General features: G+C 59.0%; 1 protein-coding gene across 5 annotated transcripts in view; it reads left to right on the plus strand.

The window, feature by feature from the left end:
- Positions 1–6,225: 6,225 nt before the first annotated feature.
- ATP11A (ATPase phospholipid transporting 11A) overlaps positions 6,226–27,880 on the plus strand; it is a 114,082-nt gene continuing 92,427 nt past the window's right edge. For all 5 annotated transcript variants that reach the window (XM_039226631.1, XM_039226632.1, XM_039226633.1 and 2 more), the window contains exon 1: positions 6,226–6,478. In XM_039226631.1, the coding sequence (XP_039082562.1) occupies positions 6,440–6,478 (39 nt within the window). In that variant the 5' untranslated portion in view covers positions 6,226–6,439. The remainder of the gene's footprint in view (positions 6,479–27,880) is intronic.

Below are 27,880 nucleotides of genomic sequence, written 5' to 3' on the forward strand. Positions count from 1 at the left end.
CATGCATCTCCCGGAGGGGACCAAGTAGCGAGGAAAGGAGGTTGACACTTGCTCGGAGCCTCCAGTACGGGTCAAACGACACAAATCGCGGCAGTCGGCCCGTCCCCTCTGCGCCCTGATGCTGACCCGAGCGCTCGATCGTGCCCACAGCCTGGGGGACCCGCCGTGGGTCACACTTTTGTATCGTTTACCTTCCAAAGCGCCAGCCCCGTCCCATCACGGCTGTCGGGGGAGTGAGGAAGCCCAGGGGAGTGGAGAGCCGGGGGGAGGGGGGAGGGCGGTGCAGAATGGGCCTCTGTGGGCAGAGCCCAAGCCCCTTTGCTCTTAACCTGCCCCCCTCAGGGCCGAAACCCGGCGCCGCCCCCGGTAACGACTGTTCACCTGTCTGCCTCTGCGGGCAGGACTCCTACGGGGCCTACGGGGCCTACGGCAGGTGGGGTCAGACATGGTCGCTTATTTTACTTAGTATAGTGTCTTCAAAACTGTAAAATTACATACGTACATGTATATTTTTTAGTTTTGGCTCTTTGATTAAAATCAGATCACCTCCAGTTAAACTGATGAAACATTCTCATGGATTAAGATAGGTAAATGGTACCGTAAGGAAAACCATTTCATCTTCCCGTCACAGAAAGAGGGATAAGAGAAAGCAGCCTCCCGTCTCCTGAAGCGCGCCCGCACATACACACACACACACGCGGCAGCGCGGGGCCCCTGCGGGCGGAGAGGCCGGGTGGGCGGTGCCAGCTGCTCTGAGTGATGCCCGCCCGGGTTAGTGGCCAGCTCCGATGTCGAAGCCTCGGATTTTATTTCCGTTGTTGGAGACGAGCAGTATTTGAAAGCTTCTGTTCAAATAAAGGAGAACAACAAATTGCTCTCATGACTTTATTGGTAATTTTAAGCTCCACAGAACTTAGGTTTTTTTTTTCCCTGAAATAAAACTGGAATTAAAATAATTGATCTCTTTGGAAAAAAAAACAATGCGGGGCAGCGAGGGTAGAAAACAAATTAGGAAAGAGAAAATAAGTCTTAGCACCTTTTCCTTCTATGTCTTTCCTCACTGAGAGATAACTGGGAGACAGTGGGGAACTGGGGAGCACACGCATCGAGCTCAGGCTCACTTTGGGAAAGGCGGCCCCCTGGCCTGGCAGCCCCAGCGGGCATGAAGCGAGGTCTCCGTGCACACTGAGCACCGTGGAGGGGCAGGGCCTCGAGACCCCGGCCTGAGCCCCCGGGGCTCACTGCCCAGTGGCATCTGCATGCCTGAAGGAAGAAAGCCTAAGAGCGACAGTGTAGACAGTCATCAAGCCCAGGCGTCGGAGGCGGGTGGCATCTCAGGACGGGCGGGCGTGGGGACCCCGCGGCAGACCCTGCGAGCGCTGACTCCCAGGACAAGGTGTTGGTTGTCACGGGCTCGCAGCAGCATCGCCCAGAAGATGAAATCTTGACAATTCGTTGCGGTCGGCACTCATGCCATTCACGTATTTTGGATTAAGAATGATAGTGAATGAGGGGCGCCTGGGTGGCTTAGTCGGTTAAGCGTCCGACTTTCGCTTGGGTCATGATCTCGCGGTTCGTGGGTTCGGGCCCCGCGTCGGGCTCTGTGCTGACTGCCGGCTCAGAGCCTGGAGCCTGTTTCAGTCTGTGACTCCCTCTCTCTCTGACCCTCCCCTGCTCACGCTGTCTCTCTCTCTCTCTCCTAGAAATAAATAAAAATATTAAAAAAAAAAAAAAAAAAAGAATGATAGTGAATGGGACCTATTCCATTTTTGGATGCCTGGGTACTGACCAAGTTAGACTTGACTCTCAGGAGTCACGTGGAGACAGTGTCACGGGCTCCTCCCAGGCGTGGGGACATCAGACACTGAGTCATCACCACGTTTGCAGAGAAGGGGATGGCAGAGCCTGGCCGGGTGAAGGGACCTCCGTCGCCTTCGAACCCAGGACCGCCACAGCACCCCCCTCGCGGACTGCCCGCTCTGAGTGCACAGGTGTTTTCTCTGCATGTGCCCAAACTTTGTACCCTCCCTTTATCCTGCTCCGTGGCCGAAATAGCAGCTTAGGGACATATACTTTTTCACTTTTACTGAGCACCTATTATGTACGAGGGACCGTGCTATGCCCTGGGAGCTACAAGAGGATCAGTACTAGATGTCACAGCAGGCAGACGGACATCCTGACCAGCGCATCTCAAACCTGCCGTACCTCGGAGCTTTTAGAAAACACTGATGCTGGGACCCCAGTCCAGACCGATGGAATCGACGTATCCGGACTGGGGGGAGGGGTCCCAGGGAATCTCCGTTAGAAAAAATCTCCCCAGGTGATTTTAGTCGACAACCAGGCCTTTGGGACAAATAACTAAGTTATGCAGACTTGGTCCCATTTAAAGTACCGAGGGAGTAACTAGTAACAGAGGGAGCCGAGCAAGGCGTCGGGGACGAGGCGTGACTACACAGGACAAGCAAGTTTGTGGGACAAAGCGGGGTTGCCGCGGAGGATTCCAGACAACGGGGTGAGGGAGGCCGGCGGGAGCCCAGGGCCAGTCCGCGGGAGGGCGGCGCCCACACAGTGCCGGCCTGCAGGGACAGTGGCGGAGAGAGGGGTGCAGAATGTTCCAACAGCTCGGGGCGAGGCCGCTCACCGAGGAGGCCGAGCCCCCGGTGCGCGGCGCCTGCTCTCCTTCCCACACAGAAACACGAAGCATTAATAGCTCGTGATTCCTGGTCCTGTTTCCAGCAGTCAGTTTTGCCTTCAGCTTTGTCCTTTGAGAAAACGGTAATGCTTCAGAACCATCTTTACTGGAAGGTTCCACTTTTTTGCCCCTTCTCCTTATTCTTATTCCCCCAAAGTCTTTTTCTCTAGAAGTCAATGAATCCACGATCCCTGGCTCCTTCCCAGGCACCTCCAAGGCGGAGGGAGGGGCGGAGAGCAGGTGCGCAGGCGGGTGAGCGTCCGGAGGCGCCCGCAGTGTGACTTACGTCCTGGGGTTTGCCTCCTGCTTCGTCCCCGCTCTCACCGCACAGCCCTCCGCCGTGGTGGGGCAGCCACGCTGCGGGGGCCCGAGGCCCTGACGCCGAGCAAGGTCACTCCATCCCCGTGACACTCGCCAGTCAGCGGTCAGGGACCTGCACTAAACCCAGGCCTATGCTGACCGTCTAACGGCCCTCCCGTCCAGGATGCACACAGGACTCAGCCCCCCCAGCCAGAGTCCAAGCCCCCCCCACCCCCCGCCCCGCGTGAACCAAGAAACACATATTCCCGCCGCCATTTCACTCGGGACCGACCGTGAACCTGGCAGCACTTCCCACGACCCTCTAAGTCGGTCTGTGCACATGATTTCCAAGATGACCACACACGGTCTGTCCTCTCTTGCCGCCGGGCCCTCCTCCCACGGAGATGTGAAGCCTAGTCTACCCTTCTCCTTGTGTCCGGGCTGGCTTTGGAAGCTACTTTCCCTGAGAACGTGGCAGAAGTAGTGGCTGAGCCCAGGCTTTCCGAGGCGTCCACATTGGCCCTCTCGGGCCCCAGCTGCTGCGTAAGGAAGCAGAAGCCAGACCACTGATGAGAAACCGTATGGAGCAACAGAGGTCGGCCCGCTCCCAGCTTTTCATCCCCCAGGCCGAGACGCTGGACGTGACTGAAGTCTCTGAACCTTCTAGAACCTTCCAGGCCCAGCAGAGGCCCCAGGGAACGCAGGTGGGTGAACAGTCTCCTTCAGCACCAGGCAGAGCCGAGAAGCTGTTCCGCCAAACCACGGAGTCCTGAGAAATTAGCACTTGTTGAAGCTCAGGAGCTTGGAGAGGTTTGTCATACACGGGAACTTGACTGATTCACAGGGTGACTTGGGTTTTGTTACTTTTATAGAGTCTGAACCCATCTGTTTCCACAGGTTTTTTTTTTTAATGTTTTATTTATTTCTGAGAGAAAGAGACAGTGTGAGCAGGGGAGGGGCAGAGAGAGAGGGAGACACAGAGTTGGAAACAGGCGCCAGGCTCTGAGCTCTCAGCACAGAGCCCGATGCGGGGCTCGAACCCACGAATCGTGAGATCATGACCTGAGCCGAAGTCGGACGCTCAACCGACAGCCCCCCAGGTGCCTCTGTTTCCACAGGTTTTAAACTAAGATGCTCACAGCTACAGCAGAATTGATTAACGGCCCAACCGTGCCATCAGGACCAGGCTTCCTATCTTCCATCTTCCCGGCTGCCGTCCCCAAGGGCAGGATGTTCCTCAAGCGACCTCCTGTCCCGAACACAGGCCCGGCCAGAAGGGAGAGGACTTCCTCTTTATGTGCCTTTTTAAGGGCAGCTGTTCGCCCACAGCAGGATGCGTTGGCGTAGACGTGTTGTGAAGCAGTCACGGGGAGGGATGGCTTGTAGGGACCGGGGCTTCCCCTCGGCGTGCGGGGGGCAGGTCCTTGGACCAGGGTGGGCTCCCACCGGCGAGGACAGAGGGCACGTGCCGACTAAACAGACACTCCTGAGAGAGGACAGCCGTCACCAGCAGCCCCGCGTGACCCTGCCTGTGCCCGCACACCCTCCATGCAGATGCCACCGTTTGCAAGGCGGGAGGCTAGTCAGAACCTGGCTCAGGCATCAGGGCCCTGGCAGGAAGCAGGGGCCCGGGGAGACTTGGGAGCGAGTGTGAGGGAGGGACGTTTGCCGCCGCCCCGTCAGGCTCTGTGACCCAGCCGGGGGTGCTGGCGCCCAGGGACGGCCCCGCAGCCCAGGGAGGCAGGGGAGTGGTCCTTGGAGGCTGACACAGTGGCCACAACGGAACAGGAAGGACTATGAGCCGTGTCCCCACAGAGGGACCCAGACACGGCCCAGGTGGAGGCAGGGGGGAGGGGCGCGGGGGGAGGGCGCTCGGCCCCTGGTCGCGGGCCGCGGGCTGTCCTGCTGGTGAAGGGCCAGTGGGGGCGCAGAGCAGGGCAGAGGGGCAGAGGGCGGGTGTGCCCGGAATGTGGAGAATCCACGTGTTCGTTGCCCAAAACCTGGAGTGTTTTTCTGAAGGAAAGTAGCTCAGAACCCGGTAGCTTCGCCACACGAAGCTGTTCTCACCTCTGCCGGCGGCACCTCATCCAGCAAGTGCACAGCCCGGCGTCTCTGTCCCCCACCACCAGCGGGGGGGGGGGGGGCCGTTCACACCCCGCCCGCCTGCCCGGGCAGGGTGCTGCCCCTTTGGCTGCTGCCCCCCAGGGGTCACAAGCGGTGACCGAGGGGCAGCGGGAAAAGACGAAGTGAGGGACAGGACTGAACGCCAGGCTGACTGGGGCCGCAGAAGGGACACAAACCTTCCCTGGTGTCGGGTCGACAGGGCGGTTCTGTCTGGTTCCGAGCCAGCAGGCACCAGGCGCTGAGCACGGGGACCCGGAGGCTGCTTCCCTGCGGCCAGGCTTGGCCTCCCCTTGCCCTGCCTCCTGGACGGGACGGGGAGGGCGGCACACCGGGGCTCGGGAACGTCGCCCCCGCCCCGCCGCCGCCGGATCACCGGGGCTTCCCGGCGGTGACCCTGGAGACCCAAGGCCCAGGAGGCCAGGGCTAGGGAGGGACGGGGTTTCGAGGGGAAGGGTCCCAGGAGGCGGGCCCTGTGCTCACCCAGACACAGCACAAAAGGTGAGCGAAGCTGGGCAGCCACCTGCGGCACGACTGGGCCCCGTGTCACCTGCGGAGCAGGAGCGGCCCTGCGTGGGGACGGGCCCAGCACCAGGGCGCGACCCAGACGCGGCTGGCGGGCTTCCCGCCCTCCCGGGTCCCGCGCCCGCCGTCGGGCCCTCGGGAGGGAGACAGAAGTTTCGACCCGGGGCGGGGGGGCCGCCGGCGAGGCTCCCGCGGGGCGCACGATCCCCGCGCCCCGGCCGGAGGGCGGGCCCCAGGAGGCGGAAGCCACAGGGAGTCGTCGCCGCCCGCCGGCCTCCGGCCCCCGCCCGGCACCCTCGGGCCACCAGCGCCCCCAGGGGTCGGGTCGGGGACGGGCACGCGGAGGGCGGGCCCGGGCGCGCGCGCGCGCGGGGGCGCCGGGCGGGGGCCGCGGGGCGCATGCTCACTGGCGCTCGTGACGCGCGCGCCGGGCCGGGCGGCCGGAGGCAGGGCCGAGAGGGGCGGCGGGCGGGGGCCGGGGGCGGGCGGGGCGGAGCCGGGAGCGGAGCGGCGCCGAGCGGGGAGGGGAGGAGCCGAGCGGCGCCGAGCCGAGCAGAGCAGCGGCGAGCGCCCGAGCGGAGCGCACGGTCCGCAGCCCCCGCCGCCGCCCCGGACCCCGCGCCGCCACCCCGGGCCGGGCCGGGCATGAACGCGGAGGGGCCGCGGCCGCCCCCAGCTCCGCGCGGCGCGCCCAGGCCGTGACCGGGTCGGGGGCGCGCGGCCGCACTCGGGCCCGGGCCCATGGGCGCGCCGAGCCGGGCGCGGGGGCGCTGAGCGCGGGCGGGCGCGGCCGGAGGAGCCATGGACTGCAGCCTGGTGCGGACGCTCGTGCACAGATACGTGAGTGCCGCCCGCCGCGGGGGTGCGCGGGGTGCGGGCCCTGGGGACCCAGCTGCGGCCGGGGGAGGGGGCGAGCCCTGGGGACCCCGCTGCGGCCGGAGGAGGGGGCGAGCCCTGGGGACCCCGCTGCGGCCGGGGGAGGGGGCGAGCCCTGGGGACCCCGCTGCGGCCGGGGGTGGCGAGCCCTGGGGACCCCGCTGCGGCCGGGGGTGGCTCGCCGAGGGTGCACCTGCCCCGCCCCGCCGCGCGCTCCCCGGCGTCCCGAGGGGACGGGGCCGCCCCGCGGAGACCTTCGTGGGTTTGCACGCGGCCCGGGGCTGGGGAGGGACGTTCAGCTCTGCCTGTCGCGCCCGCACGGGGACCCAGAGACGGGAGAGTCACACTCCAGAAAAGGCAGGGACTTTGGTTCGTGTTTGTAACACCACCGGGGGATCCAGAAGTGAAGTTTGGCATCTTCTTTTTTTTCCCATGGAAGTAACCAATCAGATCAGCGGCCGGGTGTTGTGGGCTTCCCTCCGGCGTCCACACTCGCTGGTGACGGGGGGGTCGGGGTCGGGGGAGGCTGGGAGGCGAGGGGAGGGCAGGTTCTGTTTTACAGGAGGAGGGGACGGCGGCTCTGGTCCCTGGCACCGGTATGAAAGGGGGTGTGTGTGCACAAGAGAAAGAAAACTGTCCGAGGGTGGTGTTTCCTGCCACTGTCTTCACAAAAGGCTCCTTGTTCCCCAGCGGCCGCCGCGCTCGGGCACAGGTTTGAGGAGTCGGTCTCGCTGAGGATTGAGGGCATCATTATGGGCACTCTGGGTTTTTTCCGGTGTAGGAATTGCCTCGGGCAGACTTTGATCTTTACGAGCTCTCTTTGAGAAGGACACCTTGGGCGAGATTAGTGTCTCTTCGTCTCCCCGACGGCCAGATGGCTAACCCTGAGTTGATTCAGTAACCAGGAGACTCGAGTCCAGGGAACTGTGTGCCCCTTAGTCAGGAACTTGCCCCCTGGGGCAGGTCGGGCGGCCTTATGTTAGAGCCCAGAGTCCCTCGGACTCTGGGAAGGGCGGGCCCAGGCTTGGGATCTGGAAGCTCATGTGATTTCCCCCAAAGTCCCTATTCTGATGTGAGTGGTAAATATCAGGTGACACCTTCATTCTTCCGCTGGGATAAGTTCTAAAAGCCCCAGTCACAGCGACTGGAGGCGAGCAGGTATGTAAGGGCAATGCGTTACCGGGCAAGGACGTTCTGTGTCATCTGGGGGGGCGTGGGTCCCATCCGCAAGGTCTCTTCCTGCCTCACTTTGCTCAGAGGGAGAAGGAGAAAAGGGTGGACTAGTATTCGTCTGAAAAGTGCCCACAGTGTTTCAGTTAATTTTCATTCGCTTTCAGCTCTAACACTTTGTGATAAAAGTAATATAAACAAGGATTTCGCTGGCTGGGGGACATGCCGCCTGCCTGGGGAGACGCAGGGCGTGTGGGCATCGCCCCTCTGAGCCCGAGGCTGGAGGCTCTGAGGCCAGATCTGCCCCCCCCCTCACTTCCTAACCCTTCGCCCCCGGGAGTGGGGTAGACATTTGTCCAGTGTTAATTCTGCCCTTTTATCCGGGCCCTATCAATTCTATAAATTTACGTGCAGTTTGCATATTAAAATTCCCTTTTGCCGTGTTCCCAGGCTTATGACGTGACATTTCCCTCAAACCTAAGCCGCAACTTCCTCAGTGGACTTTCCCAGCCTGTGCATTATCTGGTGACGTCCCTGGAACGAAGTTAGGAGTTACTATTATTTCTATTTCTCAACTCCACATCTTTTTTCTTCCTTTCAGTCTGATCCTTTGACTACTTCACCATATTCACGTATAAAACCATTCATTTCTATATTGAAGTCATCTTGATGCTATTAAACTAATTTGAGTTTTTCCAGAAACAGTCAGGATCTGTTTTCTTGGTGACCTTTCAATACGTAGAACTAAATTATGTTTTATTTTGCTGGAGGAAGAGAAAGAGCCTGGGATTGAATGCTCATGCTTCAGTGGTTTCCTTAAGTGACTTATTTTATAAGAATGAATCAAAGCTTCTATATGCCCTGTTCTCTTCCCGCGTCCACATGGTCAGAGTTTCTAGGACAGAGAAAACTTTTAAGCTCCTTCTGAGGTGTGAGGGTTGCCAAAAGGTAATGAAGTCCTTGGAAAACATTGCTGCCCACACTTCGTTCTGGCCCATTCCAGAGCGAGAGGGAGAGCAGGCAACTGACTGGGAGAAGCCCGTCCCGGGTTAGGCCACACACACTCCAGAGCACGAATTACCGGTTGTGTGGACGGACATAAGTCGTGCCCAGCCTATTTGTGTTTACACACAGCACGGGGTTTACATACCATGCAGTGTGCGTGCATCAGGAGGTGGTTTGGCCTATTTACATTTTATTCACTTAACAAAATGGATGGAGAGCTCGTGTTTCCTCTTCAGGCCCATGAGCTGAGAAGCCCGGGTTATGGCCGGGGTTTCCATCCTGGGGCAGCCAGCCTAGCCCGGAGGGCCACACCGCAGGCTCTGCGGCCGCCTGCTGCGCATGAACCCGGCCGGCCCGTTGTGTTGAGCGCTGTGACCTTGAGAAGGGTGTGGGCGCCTGATCGGGGGCTGTCGTCAGGACCGCGTGGGCGATACGGGCAGGAGCTAAGAGCCTGGCTCTTGGGAAACGCGCAGGACATTTATCACTCCTGCTGTTAACACCGTTCAGTCCTGGCTGGGTTAGTGCGGCGGGAGCAGGCCGCCTGTCAGCGCTGTCGGCGGGGCCCCGGGCTACGCGAGGTCACGGCCGCCCGTCCTAAGCAGTGCGCGGGGCTCAGCCGCCAAGACGCTACAGGCCACACGCAGAGTCCACGGGCCACATCTGGTGGTGAAGTCGATCACAGGTGAGCATCCCAGGCCAGGAAGCGCTCATGGCCACGCCGCCGCATCTCCTTCCTTTCCGTGCTTCACATTTGGGAGATCTGACTTTAACGTTCTGAAGGTCAGGGGCTTAATATTGTTACGTCTGGTGACGTTCCCGGCCCCACAGCCGGCGGTGTTCAGAGTTCTCTTGTGCTGCCTTGTGTTTTACACGTTTTGCTTCCTAGGATCTTGCGTACATTTTAAGAGAGTGAGCTTCTGAAAGAGGTGAAGGTTTTCCTTGCTGATGGTAGAGCCTGTTTCTGGAACAACCTTAGGACTTTCTTTACAAGGGAAAAGTAAATCTTTTTGGTCCCTGGAGAACTTCAAGCATGGCCGTGTTCGAGTGCATGAAACCAGCTGAAGGTCCAGCCATTTTACGTGCGCACATGTGTCTCCTCTTCCTTTTTATCACCAAGTGCTCTGTGGCACAGGCTCAGCGTCCACCCGAGGGGCGGCCTGTGCTACAACCGCATTCTTTTGACGCGGTGATTCCCGTCTCTGTTGCTAACACTTAAAATGCTGTGGGATTTCGGCGATGCCTCTCCTGATCTAGCGTTAGATTTGAGAGAGATGAACCCGCCTTCATCCACGGCCACGGCCAAGCCACCTGTGTCCCATGTCCTGTGGGCCGGGGCTGCCCACCTCGGCCTGGCCTCCTGAGTTCACACAAGCTTGCCCAGCCCTGCCCCTGCCCCAGGGGTCGCTGCGTCTCAGCTGCACGTTTTAAAGCCATCTGCCTGGTCTGTAACTTAACCTCTCTGTTCCAGCTTCCAGCTAAAGTTTCCGCATTGTTCTCTCAAACCCTGTTTAACCTCTGCACCTTGGGAGCTGGTGATCTCGAGCCGCTTTTATTCCGTGCCACGGGCCCGATTCCGTAACGCTGCGGGAAAGGAGCGTGTTTTACAGGTTTTGCTACAGGCCGTTAAGTTTCCAGGGGTGGCTCCGATTACACTCGGTTAGAGCTGCACAAACCACTGATAAACATACCTCACTGCTTAACTGCACAGGAAGTTCTGTGTTTACAAACCTAAACACAAATTGTTCCCTGTGCTCGGACCATATGTTCCCACAGAAACGGTTGATAAAACGTGGTTGGATCCCCGAGTCCCAGACTTATAATTGCTTTTCTAACCAAGTCAAACGTAGGCAGAAATGCTATTTATTTGCAGAGAAAATCAAAGGAAGGCGATGCGTACAGCGTGAGCAGCTCCGCAGGACTGAGCAGGGATGGTCTCTGCTCTGGACGCTGGCACCTGTGAGAAACAGATAGTAGATCACAGAGGCCACAGGTCGCACCCCGCCTCCGCCTTGTGAGCCTGGGCCGCCCGCTCACAGCCCCTCTCTGGAGATGGAGGTGATGAGGGAGGGTCCCTGCTGGGAACGGGGATCTCCCCCGCTTCAGGCCCACCCCTCACGTGGAGCGCAGAGACCTAGCCCCGAGCTTCATGGAGGGAAGGCAGTCACCAGACAAAATGCCCCCTCTCCCAGGCAGCCCACCAGCCTTGCCCAGTCTGCTCTTGCCTCCTTCTGGATTGGGGCCCAGTGTCTCTCTCTCTCTCTTCTGGTCATCTGTGACCCCCTTGAGTCTGTGGCAGTGGCCAACCCATCAGATCACCCCTATTTCAACCACAGTCTTTCCCGGCCCCACATGCCCCTTCTGTCCCCGACCTCTCATTTCCTTCACGGCTGAACTTCAGCTATTGTGCTCCTGTGTCCTGCCCTCCTCCAGCCCCTCACACCCCAGTGGTCTCCCCACCTCACGCTGGAGGCCTCAGGTCCACCCGCGAGGCCCTCGGCGTCCTCAGGCCCTCCCAGCTCACGCTGGGGTGCGCCCTGCGTGCATACTGACTTCTGAGCCTTGCTCAGCCAAGCGCTGTCCCTGGGGCGCTTACCTTCAGATGAGGGGAGGCCGACAGAGAGCAAAACACAGGTAGAAACCTTAGGGCGGGCCCGGGGCAGTGAGCCGTGTCCCAGGCCACACCGCGGCGCTCGGCGTTCTGCCTGCCAGGCTCTTCTGGGGTCACCCGGACTCCGTGCTGGCACCCACCGTCCTCCATCCGCTCCCCTGGCTGGCCCTTCTGGGGTCACCTGGACCAGTGCTGGTGCCCTCCCTCCATCCGCACCCCTGCCTGGAAGGAGCCCCCAAACACCATCTCTATGTCCGTGGGTCCCTTCGCACATCCCAGCTGCCCTGCCACACGCCTGAACTGCTCCTGGTGCAGGGTCGTCCCTCTGGAAACATCTGAGTGAGTGATCCCCTCCACCCCTCAGTGGTGCTGATGATACCAGGAAGAGGTCGCCCTGGGAGCTTCTGAAGGAAACTTGACGGCGCATCCGAGGAGCCGGAGTGATTCACCGTTCATGACGGTCTCTTAAAACATGTTTACTGTGACTTCAAACTCGTGGATTCTCCGGATATGGTTCACAGCATCATGAAGCTGTGGGTGCAGCAGATAGCTGCCCCCCCCCCCCCCCCCCCCCGCCACGTGGTGAGCCCTACACTGGTGAGAGTTGGGTCCTCAGGGCCACAGCCCGGGTCCCCGCACCCCAGTGGGGCGGCCCGCCTGGCTCGGTGGCTTCTGCGGGATGCATCTCCGGTGTCTGTACAGCACTTCCTGCGGATCATGGCGGGTCCTCAGGTAACCGGGCCCCGGCACCAGCATCCTGGCTGGACCGCGGGGCCCCCTCCCAGAGGCCGGTGGAGCCCAGGCTCTTACCTGCTCCCTGGCGGGACCCGACCCCCTGACACAGGGCGCATGACTTCTTGCACAAATGCTTTTTATTTTTATTTTATTTATTTATTTTTTTTGCACAAATGCTTTTTATTTTCCGGGCAAATAACTGGGTTCCCCAATTTTTGTTAGATTCTCAAAGGAGCGCCCACCTTAGTCAAGGTTGGAGCCCTTGTCCAAGGACACAGGGAGGAGGCTGGTGGCCCACCCGGTGGGGGGAGGGGGCTCTCTGCACCCGCGGGAGCTGCGATGGGCCCGAGCGCCAGGCTGAGTCCGCAGGGGATTTTCCGTCCTTTCCTCACCTCGCCCTTTGTCACGGGGCTGAGGCCAGACCCGAACGTGAGCTCTGCAGACAGCCGCAGCCCTACTCACCTCTGCAGACAGCCACACCCCTACTCACCTCTGCAGACAGCTCTTTAAACGTGTCCCAGCGTCTCTGAGGGGAGATCTGAGGGGAGGGGAGACGCTTATGTCGTGTGGACACGAACTGGGGACGTGTCAGAAGGGGTGGGTAAGCTTCTCCCCTCAGAAAGGTGGTGAAAATAGGGTAATTTCCCCGGTTTAGAAGACAAGATGGGAATTTGAAAGGTTTGTCATCCGCGAGAAAGACCGTTTGGCCAAAGACCCACAAAGTATGCATCCCGCACAGGCGGCATCTCCCCCTGTCCCACCGCCCGTCTGCTTCTTGCCCCGCTCCCCTGCCCCAGAAGGGAGTAGAGAGTGGGGCTGCTGGTGGGGTGGAGACAGAGACGGGGACAGAGAGACAGACACGGGGATAGAGACCGGTGGACGGCCCCTCCCTGAAGCAGCCTGGGACGTCCTGCACGGGAAATTGGGAGCCCTTGCGGCGTCTCCGTCCATTCCGCACACGAAGTGATCTTGTCCACCGTGGTCTGTGTCCCGCGAGGGGGTCGTGCACCGCGGGGTCGTGCACCGCTACGTCCTGGAATGACCTCGAGAAGCGGGCCATCCACTCGCAGCTCACCGTCGGGGCAGCTTCACTGACATCCCTGGGCCTCTTTTGTTTTGCTGGTGGGTTTACCCCCAGGTGCCCCTGCTTGGGCCCGGTTTTCCACCTCCCAGACCAGACTCGGGAGGCCGGCCGGCGCCGTGCGGGAGGACATGGGGCAGAAGTTCACGCACCGGGGTGACCCTGAGAATAAGGCCCTGCATGGTCCGCTTCAGAGGTGAGAAGCCTCGGGAACTTAGCTGCTCCAACGCAGCATGGGAGGAATTGTCTTTATCAAGAGAGGGAGTGTTGCTCACTATTCTTTCCTTGTTTTCCTTTTAAGTTTATCTATGTTGAGAGAGGGAGAGAGCAAGCCCAGCCGGGGAGGGGCCGAGAGACAGGGAAGCAGAGAGTCCCAGGTAGGCCCCATATTATCAGTGCAGAGCCTGACAAGGCCTCGATCTCAGGACCGTGAGATCATGACCTGAGCCAAGATCAAGAGCCAGACCTCAACCAGCTGAGCCCCCGAGACGCCCCCGTGTTAACTGTTTGCTTGTCACAGAGCCTACGAGCTTCTGTGTTGGTTTTAAGCATTAGCATTGAAGACACAAAGTGAGGCAGGCACATGTGTGTCTCGGCTCAGGCCGCGTAACAAAACGCCCCAGGCCAGGCGGCTTAGACAGCAGACAGTCCGAGATCAAGGAGCTGGCACGCCTTTCTGGTGAGGGCCTCTTCCTGGCCTGCAGACGGCTGCTCTCTCACTGCGTCCTCACCCGGCCTTTGCTCATGTGCTCAGAGAGAGACAGAACGCAGGTGATCCGTCTCCAGATATGATGACACAGTGGGGGTGGGGTTAGGACCTGCATATGTGGGTCTGGGGGAGACACCGTTCAGTGTGTGATAGCAGCACCCTGTGGGAGCCGCACTGTTTAGGTTGCAAGTGTTCAAGCAGATTGGAATATCCGGGAGAGGGGTTTGGGAAAGCACATTAAGTTTGCTGTGTTCTATCAAATATATAGAAATAAACCTTCCACAAAATCTGGAAAAAAAAATAAGATCAGTATTTAGTGGGGATGGGTTCTTTCTTTAAAATTGGGGAACAGAGTTCTGCAATTGGGCCATCATTCGCTAGAACAGCCCCCGGATTCCGGCACACGATTAGCTCTGAGGTTGTCCGTATTTGCCTGTTTTTCTCTCTGCTGCCCCCGTCCCCGGCGCAGGTGGCTGGCAGGAGAGTGGCCGTGGGTACAGGGACAGGGCTGTGAGGTATTGTTTGGGGTTTTGTATTATAATCCAAACACACAGCGTCTGGCTCGTGGATGGGACAGATGTCACGGTACTTGGCACATAACTGGATTGGACGCGCCTGCTGGGCCACCGGGCCATGATCAGGCTGCTCTAGTAAACGGAATTGCGTTCGGGGATTTCTACTCCGTCCTGAGCAGGATGGCATTTTACCTTTGGCGGCACTGGAGACTGAGGGCTGGAAACAACCCGCCTCCCAGGTTAGGGTGGTGGGGACGCGCCGGGCCCCTGTGGCTGTGACGGACGCACACACCGGCAGCTGCGCGGGTGGGCTGGCGGGCGGGACGCGCTCCCGACCCCTCCCTGCCTCTTCCTGTGCCAGGCCTTTTCCCATCACGGCCTCGCTGTCCTTCATTAAATATTTGTTTACGTGGTTGTAGCATCGAGCAGAAGTGGTCCTAACGCATGACTCATCTTTGGATCAGGAGTACAGTGGCCTCACTCAGGGAGCCCCAGACATCTTCCCTCGCGTTGCTGACAGCGCAGGCGGAGTGGTCCCCACCTGGAGGAGAGACCCTGAATGTTTGCGATGCCGCCTGAAGCCACCGGCCCGGGGGACTTCCTCCGCCTCACGCGCTGTCCTTCCCCAAACCCTGTGCGCAGATGAGGTCCAGAAGCTCTCCAGCTCGTGTTTTGGGAACTGAGTCCAAGACTGGTGAGGCAGCCAGTCCCTCCCGCACACCTGCTCCAAGCCCGGGGCGGGGGGCGGGGGGGCTTGACTGCTGTCCCCGTCCCTGCACAGACCCGCCGGCCGCCTCACCAGCGTTGCGTAATCTCCCTCCAGAGGAAAGAGGATTTCCTACAGCCTATTTTCAGCAAAGGATTAGGGACAATGAAGTTCTGCCGTTAGGACGGCATCTAGATTTTTGTGTGATTTCTCAAGAAGCCCTAGGAAACAACCCTCCACAACACGTGGCACTATTGAAAATTATTACGTGGAATAAAATCATGGAAGGATCATTGGTATGGGAGACACAGGATTTGAGAGTAAATCAGACTAGGTTTACAAAACGCCTGAAAACAACAGACCACACGCATATGGAAGGATTTGAGTAACCTTCCCTCGTTAGTGCGTGTGGAGTTTAGATTCAGATGAGTATGGACAAGCCATCTGAAGGTTGGCGGCCGTGCGGCATGCACCTTTTTCCTTGGTAACGTCCAACGTGGATGAAAACCTGGAAACCCCGTGTGCGTGAGGAGAGCCGAGTGGTCGTCACAAGGCTGGCCCTTCGTCCTCGCATGCGATGTCCCCTCACGCACTTGCACGTCTCTAGTGTAAAGTGGGGATGAGATATGCGAGCTCATGGCGCTGAGAAAACTACGGGGCAAACCCAGTCAGATTCTTGGGAAGCGTGTGGCGTCCTCGGCACATACGTCCATCGGGTGCGTAGTGAGCGCCTGCTGGATGCACCGGGGCTTCGGTGGGGGGCACAGCGTGCAGGCCGACAGATGACGGAGAGTGAGCGGGTAGCTTGCTGGGCGCCCGGAACGGCCACGGAGCAGCGTGAGGCACAGCAGGGCGCCGGGCCGGGCCGGCGGTGCAGGAGCGGCCGCCCGTGAGGGTGAGCGTGGCGTGTCCTCAAGGGGCCGCGGATGGAGGCCACGGGGGGCCCGATTCACACTCTCAGTAGGGGCGTATGGCGCTGCCTGAAGCGCAGACTAGGTTATATGTGTTGCTTTTGATGAAGTGTTAAGTTTGTTTTAAAAATCATACGGCCAAGCGGGGAAAATGTCACACAACAGGCAAAGTCGGCTGGTCTTTAACGGTATGAGGAAGTATCGCTTTGTTGGACAAACATACAATAGATTAGTTTACGGGCAATTTTTTCATTGTAGTAAAACTTACATAATATAAAATTTATCTTTTTACCCACTTTCAGGCTCACTCACATTTCCGTCTCGCGCAGCCACCACCACCAGCGGCTCCAGAACCATCTTGTCATCCCGACGGGAACTGATTCATGGGCCGTTTCGAGTAGTTTGTTGTGTTTGACAGCGTGTGTGGTGCTGGTTTGGAAACACATATTGTTAATCAGTGAGAAGGACCTCAACAGGGTCCCGGGGATAGTTGACTGAAACTTGAGCTCTCATTAAATTTTAATGCAAAATGTATCCAAGTGGGAGGTGTTTTATTCTTTTAGATAATTTGTGACGGGGACTTTACTGAAACTTAAGTACTTGAACACGAGGTTTCATCTGAGGTTCTTTTGCTTGATCTGTGCTTGTCCGCAAGCGTCGGCCGTGGTGATGATGGCTCCGGAAAAGAGCACCTGGTGCGCGTCCTACAAAAGTGATCTTCCTCGAGGCAGAATTTCTTCCTTTTTTTATTTTAGTGTTTATTTATTTTTGAGAGAGAGAGAGCAGGGATGGGGCAGAGAGAGAAAGGAAGAGAGAGATTCCCGAGCAGGCTTCGTGCTGTCAGCACAGAGCCCGACGTGGGGCTCAAACCCACGAACCATGAGATCATGACCTGAGCCGAAATCAAGAGTCAGATGCTTAACAGACCAAGCCCCCCAAGAGCCCCCCTGAGACAGAATTTCATAAAAGTGATGTCCACACGGCAGTGCACTCAGAGCGAACAGCGCTTCATAACAAGTTTGTTTGCCGATTAGGGAGTCACGTGGCTTTTCCCTAAGTGCATTTGTAAGAAGTGGGACTTAAAAGCATGTTATGGATGTTTCCTTCCAGAAGCTCCCTTCTGCTAATCGTTTGGTTTCACTCCGTTGTCCATTTTCAGTGAATCTATAACATGTTCTTTTACTATCCTACATATTATTAAGAAATAGATTAAATTTAAAATGATAGGTGAGAATGTCTTCTCTAAAATGGCCAATTCCGTGAGAAGTGATTTTCTATTGTTTCTACCAAAGGTGCTATGAGATTATTTTATCCTTAAATTGGAGTGATTCTTTGATTTCATAAATTGCTTTGTTGCTTTTTAGACAATAACCTGGCACCAAAAGCTACAGGTCCCCGAGTACTAAGGTACTTGATTTAGGAACAAGAAACTTAGCTGTAAAACTGAGCGATTATATCGCAAATACTGTGTCTCGTTAAATACCCGGCTGTGCGGTGAGTTGGCCAGATGCCTTCTGGCAGGTAACCCTTGGAGTTGATGGAAGAGCAAAAAGTAAAAATAGAAAATTAAAGGCTTTTTCTTTGGACTCTCATATTTTAGTTCATTGCAAAATGGGTTGAGGGGCTCCTGGGGGGCTCCGTCAGTTGAGCGTCTGGCTCTTGACTTCAGCTCAGGTCATGATCTCACGGTTTGTGGGTTCAGTCCCTGCATCGCACTCTTTGCTGATGGTGCAGAGCCTGCTTGGGGCTTGCGCTCTCTCGGTATCTCCCTGCTGTTGCGCCTACTCTCTGCCCCCCCCCCCCCGCACACGTGTGCACACACTCTCTCTGAAAAGAAAAAAACTTAAAAAAATGGGTTGGCATTGGTTTTTATCAGTTTATTACCCTTGCAGATTCAGAGCTGTGCCTCATCTGACGGTTGGTGTCTTGACCTCCTCCCTGGGGTGTGGTCTGTCCCGCGAGGCTGGCCCGTGGCACGGGCTGTCCGGTTTTGTCCCCTCCCTGCCACAGACAGCCTGCGCAGCTGCTGTCACATCTCTCCTGCCTGCACTGTGAGCTCGAGGCTGGGGTTTCTGTCAGAACTCAGGGTCCTGAGCACCAAATTCCATGTGGTTTTGTTCCTCAGCGGGCTGGCGGGGGCCGGGCTCCAGCGCGGCCCCTTGGAGGCGTCCGGGTGCCGGATCTCAGGGTGCAGATGCAGGGGGGTGCACCTGTCCCTGCGGCCCCCAGACAGCAGCCTGGCCCTCTGCCCGCCCGTCCCTGGGAACCCTGGTCCAGGCGAGAACGAGGGCGCGCGTGGGGCCTGGCCTGCGTGTTCTCGCTCAGCTCCCACGTGTCCACGTACGTGTCGTGTGGCGGGCCAGGGGCCGGAATGTGCTGTCGGTGACAGTTTCTCCAGGTTTTCGGGACTGTCTCTTTGCAGGCGTGCAGGCATGACGCAGAGGTTAGGGCTCTGGCACTGCAGGCACCTCGTAGCCATGGTCTCCTTATGTTGCCGTGTGGCTCTAACCCATGTTTGCTTCCAGATTCGGGCCAGTCTGCAGCTTGAGGGCCACCCCCAGGGCCTGGCAGCCGCCCGCGGCTCGCCGATGGATGGGAGCCAGCGCCACAGTGTTGCGCTAGGCTTGACAGCAGGGAGGACCGGAGGGCAGGACCCTGCGGGGGCGTGACCCTGCGTGGGGGGGCGGGGTGTGGCCTCCCTGGCTCTGACACCCTGGCTTCGCATTCCGTGTCCTCTGCAGGTGGGAGCGCCTGGTAATAACGGGGCAGGTGAAGCAGGTCCCCTACAGGTGGCTGGCGGGCAGGTGGGGAAGACCGGTGCCGACGTTTGGCAAATACTGAAAGTAACAAACCCATTTAAAACCGGTGATGGGACAAGTCACAGAGCCCCGCCGCTCTTCCCCGCTGTCCCCAAGGCTCCTGGGAGGGGACAAGGACACATGTCTTCCTGTGGTTCCGCCTCCTGTCTTCCCACAAACCTGGTGGCGATTAGGAATTAGCAGCGGTGGCTCAGGGGCAGTGGTTGGGCCGAGGGCAGTCAGGGTCAGGACGACGGCGCTGGGGACAGAGGTCACTCGTGGGGGTGAAATCACAGCTCGGCACATTTTGTTCTTGGGGGAAGGAGAAGGGTGACCCGACAAGTGGCTGTCCCCGCGTGCCAGGCGCCGGGGCCCAAGGACACAGACGCGGGCAACGTGGGGCATCGGTGCTTCCGTCTGGTGCCCCTTCCCTTCCCGGCGCCCGAGCCCTGCCCCTGCTGCCGTCTGCGGCCCCCGGCCTCTGGCTCGCGGGTGCGGCTTGCACCGGGCGCCGTGAGGAGGGCAGGATCAGGCAGCCTCACCCCAAGCTCCCCGTGCTCTTCGTGAGCGAGAGACGCTGTCTTTCCAGTTGTGTCATAATCGAGTATTCGCCATAAAACTGTGTGGTTGAAAAAGGGACTTGAAGTAGGGAGAAATTGCCCTCCGTCATTTGCTCAAAATAAAAACTCCGAGGGCAGGATCCTGACGCAGGTGAGATGGAAGGAGAGGACGAGGAAGGGCCCCCGAACCCGCCCGCCGACCGGTGCGGTGTGACCTCGTGCTTTCGGGTGACAGGTTTTGCTTTCGGTTTTGAAGTCCGAGCTTTCCTGAATTCCAGACGTGTGTCCCCTGGAAAACGGAGCCTCCGGGAACTGGGGGGGTGAGGGGGGTGAGGCCAGATTCCGATCGATGGGAGCAGATGGGGAGGGGGGAGCAGCAGGTGACACAGGCGGAGGGGTCATCGGCCCAGCCAGGCATGGGGGGCGTGGGGGGCGTGGGGGCCGCACGGCCTGGGAGACACGCGAGGCGGCCGCCGGGCGCTTGAACCACGACTGTCACGTGCTCCTGTGCCCGCCTGCTTCTGCTGTCTCCTCCCTCCCCGGGCCTGGAGCTACACTCTTCCCGAAGGTGCTGCGGCTTCTGCTTCCCAGGCGGGGGGGTGAGGGGGGCCAGGGTCCCCACAGGTAAAGAGCAACCTCATTACGTCCCGCCCCCTGGAGGCCCTGCTTCCTGCAGAGGTGGCTGAACTGCTGGGTTCATGGTTGGGTTTGGCCGGGATTGGCTGGTTTTCTGCAGCCCTCCTGTGTCCAGGTGGGTGTCCTTTAGACGCCCCTGGTGACAGGCAGGCCCAGGGCAGGGTGTCCCCCCGCGTGACCCCCGCAAGAGCCTTCGTCAGGAAGCTCAGGCAGTTTCCCGTTTGGCCAGTCCCAAGTGCGGGGGGGGTGGTAAGCAGGTGCCCAGAGCAGCCCTTTCCTTATGGCTGGAGGGGCCCCCGCTGTGAACTGCCGGTCGCACGCCCCAGACCTCTTCCCGGGGCCCCTTCCACGGACCAGCCTGGTGTCCCTCGGAGGCGAAGCACCAGTTTCTGACGGGGTGCTCTCCGGCTGGAGCGGAGCCAGCGTGCCGCCTCCTCTCCTGTCCTCGGGCAGAGCGGCGGGCACTGCCAGGCTGCGGGGGCCCCTGTCGAGCGCACCCCCGCGGGGGAGGGGCCTCAGAGGTCGCTGTGTTTCTGGCAGTTGCCCCTGGACCTCGGTGCCCCAGGAGGCCTGGCCCTGGCCTGTTTGGATGTTGGAAGGAGACACGTTCGGCTACTGTGAGCAGATGCTTCGAAGTTTGGGGCAAGTTCAGCTGAAACTCAGTGAGGAGGTGACGGCTGCGGGCCGTCGGCCTCCGAGTTCTGGGCGGGGTGTGACAGTTCACAGAGCTGTGGAGTTTTGTGAAATGAAGTCATTTAAAAAAATTTCCACGGATCTTGCGGGTGTAGGAAGTTGTGTTGTTGACCATACTTAAATCAAAGGAATCCGTGCGCACGTAGGACGGTTTGGGGTTCCCGAGGGGTCGTGGTGTCCATCTTTTGCAAAAAGATCTCAGTGGGATTTTAGTATTTGTTTAGCGCTGGGGCCTCTCAGCCCTCAGTCTTCAGGCAGAATGGAAAGTTCCTTCCCGCTTACTGTGTGGGAAGGTCACATCCTGGCCGTCTCCTCTTTTGCTGATGGCTAACTGTTGATATAAGGGTGGAATGAAACCAGATAGAGTTGGGTGTCCCCGGCTGAGGAATACAGTGGGGAGGCGAGGCGGCGGCCGGTGCGGCCGGAGGGAGGCGGGGTGTGCGGGGTCATCGCTCCCCTCTCCCCTGCTCTTGTCTTCCAAACCCCACTTTCTGGTCTCCCCTCATAGGCCAGCTCTCCCCTGCCTTGTCCAGCCCTCGCCTCCCTGTTCGTTAGGGAGCATTTTCTGGGTTCGGAGGCCTGATGACACCGTGACACCCGATGGGGGACACTTTCGTGTCACCCAGAAAACATGCCTGTGGTGCTTTTCCCAGGCTAATTGATGCAGTGGACATAGCCCCAAGGGGCGCCCCCAACCCCCCCCTCCACTCGCTAGGAGGGGGCTGGGCGGGGTCACAGGAAGAAGGGGTCAGTGGCGGGGCCCTGGCCTGGCCGCTCTGCGGGGAGGTCACGCTTCCAGCCCCACATCCCGTGCTTACTTGGTGTGCTTCTGTGATGCAGCACGTGTTCTGTGATGTGGCTTTGACAGAGACCCAGCAGGTGAGATGCCGCTGGCCGCTGGACGGTGGACGGTGGCCAGCTCCCCCCGAAGCTGTTGGTCCCCGGGTTCCCGGCGGGGCGGTGGGATAATATGCAGTTTTATTGTGGTAAAACGTACATAAGCTAACACCAACTTAGCCATTTCGTGAGCTAAGAACCAGAGGCATTGGGCACACTCCCGTTACGGAGCGGCGGCGGCACCCTCCATCTCGGGGACTTGTCAGCTTGCACACGGAGCCTCTGTCCCCGTTAAACACCGGCCCCCCAGCCCCCGCCAGGCTCGTGTCTGTTTTCTGTGTCCATGATTTTGACCAGTTCGAGCGCACCACGTGAGCAGAGTCCCACAGCGTCCAGCCCTCCGTGACTGGCTCATTTCACTCGGCGTGGCGGCCTCAGAGGCCATCCATGTAGCCGAATTTGCAGAATCCGTGTCAGGATGTCCCTTTGTGAAGCTGAAGAACCGAGTGTCACACGTCTCATTTATCTGTGTCTCATCAATGCAGCGGTTTTTATGGCCCGAACCTCCCTACGGGGCCCGTGCCCTCAAGCTGCCTGCAGCGCCAGAAAGAGCCAGTGGGCGTGTCCGCGGTGAATCTGCGACACAGGTGTGCCCCCGGCGCCGTCGGCCCCATGTCGCCGGCCGCGTCCCTCCACACCTGGGCCCAGCGCTGGCACGCCTCTTCCCGCACTTTACCGAGTCGCCCTTCCTCGGGGTCTTGCTCCAGTGCAGCCTTAGTCCAGCCGCTCAGCGCACATGGCTGCCTCGCGGCTCTTGGTTTGCACCCAGTAGGCTCCCTGCTGTTGTGTGCGTATTCCTTAGTGACTGGACCGGTGCCCCGGGGGCCTGGGGACCCCGACTTCCCTTCTGGCTGTGGCTCCTGGCCCCCGAGGCTTGGGCAGGATGTGAAAGCACCTCTTCCTTAGGATCCTGTTCTTTTCCTCCTCCACAGAGAAACAGTCTGCGTGGGGGGAAAAGCTACGTGTGTCCAGGCTTGGGGTGTGCTCCCTGGCAGCCTCAGGGTGGGCGGAGTCCTGGGGGAGGCCCCTGAACTGCTCCTTTGCACTGTGAATTTGGGGAGACTGTGCAGACCCTTTAGAATTCTGGCCGGAAGTCCTTGTGGCAATTTCTGCTTTATGAGCCTGGTTCTCCAGCCTCCCGGGGATGCCAAGTGCTGCTCGCTGGGCCCAGCTGCTCCCTGGACCCACTGCTCCCTGGACCCACTGCTCGCTGGACCCGGCTGCTCCCTGGACCCACTGCTCGCTGGACCCACTGCTCACTGGACCCGGCTGCTCCCTGAGCCCGGGTTCTCCCTGGACCTAGCTGCTCCCTGGATGTGGCTACTCCCCTGAGCCAGGTTACTCCCTGGGCCCAGCTTCTCCCTGGACACTGCTCCCTGGATTCAGCTGCTCCCTGGACCCGGCTGCTCCCTGGACCCACTGCTCCCTGGGCCCGGCTGCTCCCTGGACCCAGCGGCTCCCCTGAGCCCAGCTACTCCCTGGGCCTGGCTGTCCTGCTTTGAGCAGCACACCTGGTGATGGAAGCCAGTCAGCTGTGTCTTGTGCGTTCCCGGCCCACGGGAGCTATGGGCATGCTAACCTGGTGGTCAAGATTTCCACGCAGGCATCGTGGGCTTGGGGGCCTGGGCAGGGATATAGGAGTGTTCTGAGAATGATGGAGTGGAGGTTTTCTGCTGGGAATTCTGTGAATAAGGACTGAGAACCACAAGCAGAGATTATTCTACCTGGAGAAGAAATGTTTTCTTTTTTCAAGTATAAAGAATTGAATGATCAGGGCAAAATGGAACATGAAAATATGATCTCCTTTATTTGCGATAAAAGGCTCGTAAAGGAGGCGCACAAACAGGTCACAGCTAATGTCTTTTTCTCCCGAATCACATCCGACCTGTCTGGCCACTTGTATTTCCGAAGGCGCAGGTGCAGTCCGGGATGCGTGCCCTCTCGTCATGCCATGCTTCGTTAGGTCCGCGCGTGGGGCTCTGCGGAAAACACAGCTTCAAAAAGAAACGCTTTTCCCATTTTCCCTGGGTGGAGAGTAAATAGCCCAGGAGTCTTGTGGCTCGTGGCTCTGGTGCTTCCACTGGGTGGACAACCTTTATGTGAGTGTAGTTTGCAAACACTGCTGTTAAGTTTACAGGTTTGGGGTTTCGTCTGTTAATTCATTTTCAGTTTCTCTCACTGCTTTCAATGGCAGACGTGCGTGATAACTTCCCATCTGGAGATTCTGACCTCATTAAATAAGGGGAGGGGACGGAACAGTACCTCCTGCGTGATGCCACCCCGAGGAATTTCAAATCGACACGTTTGCTCCACGGCGGCTGCCCTGGTGGCCAGGCCTGTCCCCGGCCGGCTCACCGCCCCACGGTCCCTGCTCGGCTTTGCGTCAGCTTGTCGCTCTTGCCTCCGGAAAAAGGCGTAAAAGCAACATGTTCTGTTAAGTCATTTGCATTTTTTTGGTAGATTTAACAATTTCAAATTTATTTCGCCTGTGCCATTCATTCTACTTTTGTTTGTGCTCATAAAATGTGATTTGTTAGACACAAACCAACGCTTCTGGTCAGCGATCCTAGGACTTGACAGGTGTTCCGGAGAACTCCAAGTGCCATTTGTAATCTGGGTGTATCCAGTGGGGATACACTGTTGTGTTGGGTGGGGGGAGGGGCAGACGGAGGGTCAGCGCTTCTGGGTTGGGACCCCTCTGCCCCTCTGTTCAGGTTCTTATAACCACCCTACTAAGTGCTAACTCAAGACCCTGCTCCCTGGGCTTTGAGTTAGCACTTAGCGGTCTAGAGCAGGGCCCGCTAGAGGCTGGTCTTTTACGGTAGACTATCAGGGGACCAGGAGGCCTTAACATTTGGTTTTAACAGAACAAAAGACAGCTCGATCACAGCCTGCACCTGTCTGAGGTGCAGTGATCTTTGCCTGTGGCTGACTCTTATGTGAGCCAATTGTCAGGGCCGCGGGCGGCAGCCGCCTGTGTCCATTTCAAGCAGGGTTAGGTAGTTTTATGATCATGGGCCTTGGGTATATAAACGGTTTCAGAGAAGCAATAAAAATGCAAATAAATATATAATGTTACCCCTTATTGTTTCCTTATGTGATTTTCTTATTTATGACTTTGTTGTGAAACAGCATTAAAATCTAAGCTTGGCCAACCTGGATGTTGTGGGAGGAATCCCATGCACCAGTGTATCCTGACGCGGAGTAAATATTTCCATTCCATCTGCGGGAACTCGCCCCAGGAGATCACAGGCCAGGGGTGCAAAGGTGCGAAAGCCCCGGGATTTCCTGGGATTGGGGTGCAGTGGTGCTGACTGCAGTATTGTTCACTGTTACCCTGAGAGCACCTCAAGTCTCCGTCGCGGGAGAACGATGAAGCCCTTCTCTGAAAGTTCGTGCGCTGGGACACCTCGTCCTCTCACACGGAGGCGTCGAGTGTGGGCTACTGGTGCAGGGTGGGGTCTGTACTGTGTGGGGTGGGAAGGCCTATCACAGGCCGGATGCCTAACGTGACCTCACTGTGATTCCTAGGCCTCTGTTTGGAGTCACGTAAAAATGTACAGGAAAAATCTGGAAAAACATACAAAAACGTTAGTCACGATTGTGGCTCGCTGGCATTTTCATCTCCGTTCTGGTTTGTGCTAAAGGTTTTACATGGATCATGTTCTACTTTTGTAAGCAGAGAAGAGAGCTTTTAGTGTGAAAGCGACTCGCGCAGCTCAGACCATCACCACTGTCATTCTGGGGGCAGCCCCTGGGCAGATCCGAGGTGCTGACCGCATCTGATGGAGCTGAGCTCAGGGGCTCCAGACCCGGCTCCCGGACTCCCCGATGTTAGCCCTCCACACGGCCGCCAGCCCCGCTCAGTGGTGCAGTCCCGTCCGTCCGGTGCAGACCCCGCCCCCAACACCGAGACTACTTTTATTTATTATATATACATACACGTATATGCGTGCACACGCACACATATTAATGTTTATTCAGTTTTGAGAGACATAGAGTGCAAGCAGGGGAGGGGCAGAGAGAGAGGGAGACACAGAATCTGAAGCAGCTCCAGGCTCCGAGCTGTCAGCACGGAGCCTGATGTGGGGCTCAAACTCACCAACTGTGAGATCGTGACCTGAGGCGAAGCTGGATGCTTAACCCACTGAGCCCCCCAGGCGCCCCTCACCAAGATCACCTTTAAAAGCACCGCACGGGTGAACGGAAAGAAAGGAGGTTGGATGGAGATGAGCTTGTGGGCTGAGGACAGCAGCTGGCTCGTCCCCTGGGGCTTTGGACTCGCTAGGGGAGGGCTTCCCTGGAGAGCAGGGCTGGGGGGGGCCCCGTGCCCCGGGGGCCACCGCACAGTCACTGTCTGGAAACAGGAGAACAGTTTTCCGTGCTCTTGGACTTGGAGTTGAGGGCCGGGGAGGGCCGGGGGTGAGCAGGGGGAGGGGCTCTGCCCGGGGAAAGTGTAAGCCGATGCCCTGGACGCACCCGGGCCGCCTCCTGTGCCCTCATCTCCAGGCCCCCCGGGTTGTGTTGCTTGAGGAGTGTGCATGGGACCGAGACCAGGGGGAGAGGCAGCGGGGAGGGGCGGGGCACGAGGGGTCAGGGGGAGGCCCACCAGATGGAGGCTGGGAGTTAGAGTCATTTCAGGCCAAACGCCCTGCAGCGGTTTGGCCCCAAAGTCTGGAATTGTTAGAAATGCCGAGGCGGCTGACGCTGGCCTACCCCCGAGTTCCGGCCCCTGGCCAGCCCGTGCCCCCCACAAGTATTGGGGGCCGGTGCCTCTGTGCAGCCCCCACCCAGAGGCTGCCAGGTCCCCGGGATTCTGGGAGAGTCACAGTTACACATCCTTCTTAGCATCGTGTGGGGACCTCATTTACTGTAATGCCTGCATGCCAGCACGTGGATGGTCCCATTTTTCGGATGAGGAAGATGAGACTGAACCTGGGCTGTGCCTCCGAACTCACCTGTGTGGGTTCGTGGCGGAGCCTGTCCTGACACCACGTCCTCACGGTTGGTGCAAGCCTGCCCCCCAGGGTCGCCTCCGCCACGGACGCCAGCTCTGAATCTGGGGTTCCCGTGAGCCCCCAGTTCTTACATTTCTTAGAACTCCCATAACCCCCTGAAAGCGCAGCCCGGGCAGTTCTGGTTCTGTTATAAAGAACACGGCGCAGCTCAGCCTGATGGATGTGAGCGCAGGGGGTGGGGGCCTGGGGGGAGCCAGCTCCCTGCCCTCCCCTCCCTGCTCAGACACGTCCACCTGCAAATGTCCCCCTTCCTGCCGGCCCTCTGCTCGCCTCAGAGGGATGAGGGGGCCATCCTGTGACCAGTGTGTGGCCAGCCCCTCCCTCAAGGCTGCCCAGGGGGCCACCGGGGTCACCCGGGGAGGCGGTGACCGTGTTGACGGTGTCCCATACTCTCCCTTCCCACCAGCCTCCGCCAGCCCCCCTCCCTCTCACAGACCCGCCTTCTCGGGCAGCGTAAGCGTCCTGGCCCCTCCACCATCTCGTGCAGCCTCTCCCTGCTGTTTTTCCTTACTCAGTGCCCTTTCCGTGCCCCTCACGCTCCAGCCTGAGCTGGCCAGCTGCGTCTACGTGGGCCTCTGTTGCCCTGCTGTTTCTGCAGAGGAGGGGCGGGCCGGGGCGTGGGGAGGAAGCAGGTGGACGCGGGGCGTGAGGCCCCCCCGCAGAGGAGCGGCGGGCCGGGGCGTGGGGACGAAGCAGACAGGACTCAGGGTGTGAATTAGGTTCTGGACCCAAGTCCCTGCCCACCCAGGCGCTCCCCAGGCACCAGCAGGGCATCTGAGAATTACGCCAATCCCACCGCTGCCTGCAGGAGGCAGCATGGGCTCCCACAGGCTGTGGGCTCAGCCCCCGCCCCTCCTCACAGCCGCGGGGTGTCCCCTGACCTCGGCCTTGGGTTCCATTAATTTGCTGCAGAGGCTCACAGATCTCAGAAGTGTGTAATGTGTCACCAGCTTATTATCAAAGTGCAGAGAGTCCGGGAGCCAGCAGACGGGGGAGGGGCACAGGGGGAGGGGTGGGGGAGGGGCAGAGCGTCCGCGCCCCAGCTCCCCACTGTCCCCCGTCCCCGCCTGTCCTCCGACCCCGGAGCTGGAGCCAGCCCTGGGTTTCCTGGACGCTTCCTCCTGTAAAGGTGAATGATTCCGACTGATCACGGCCTTGGCCTTGGGCAGCCGGCCCCGCCCTGGAGGGCCCCCCCCCACTGCCCTGGAGGCCCCTCCCTCTAGGGGCCGGGCTGCTTCCCTTTCCAGAATCACCTCACAGACGTAAGTCAGGACACCTTTACTGCTCTTGAAATTTGGGAAATTCCGAGAGTTTCAGGAGCTGT

Source organism: Hyaena hyaena, unplaced genomic scaffold, assembly GCF_003009895.1.
Source record: "Hyaena hyaena isolate Hyena2069 unplaced genomic scaffold, ASM300989v1 scaffold_22, whole genome shotgun sequence".
In the NCBI taxonomy this organism is placed as follows: domain Eukaryota; kingdom Metazoa; phylum Chordata; class Mammalia; order Carnivora; family Hyaenidae; genus Hyaena; species Hyaena hyaena.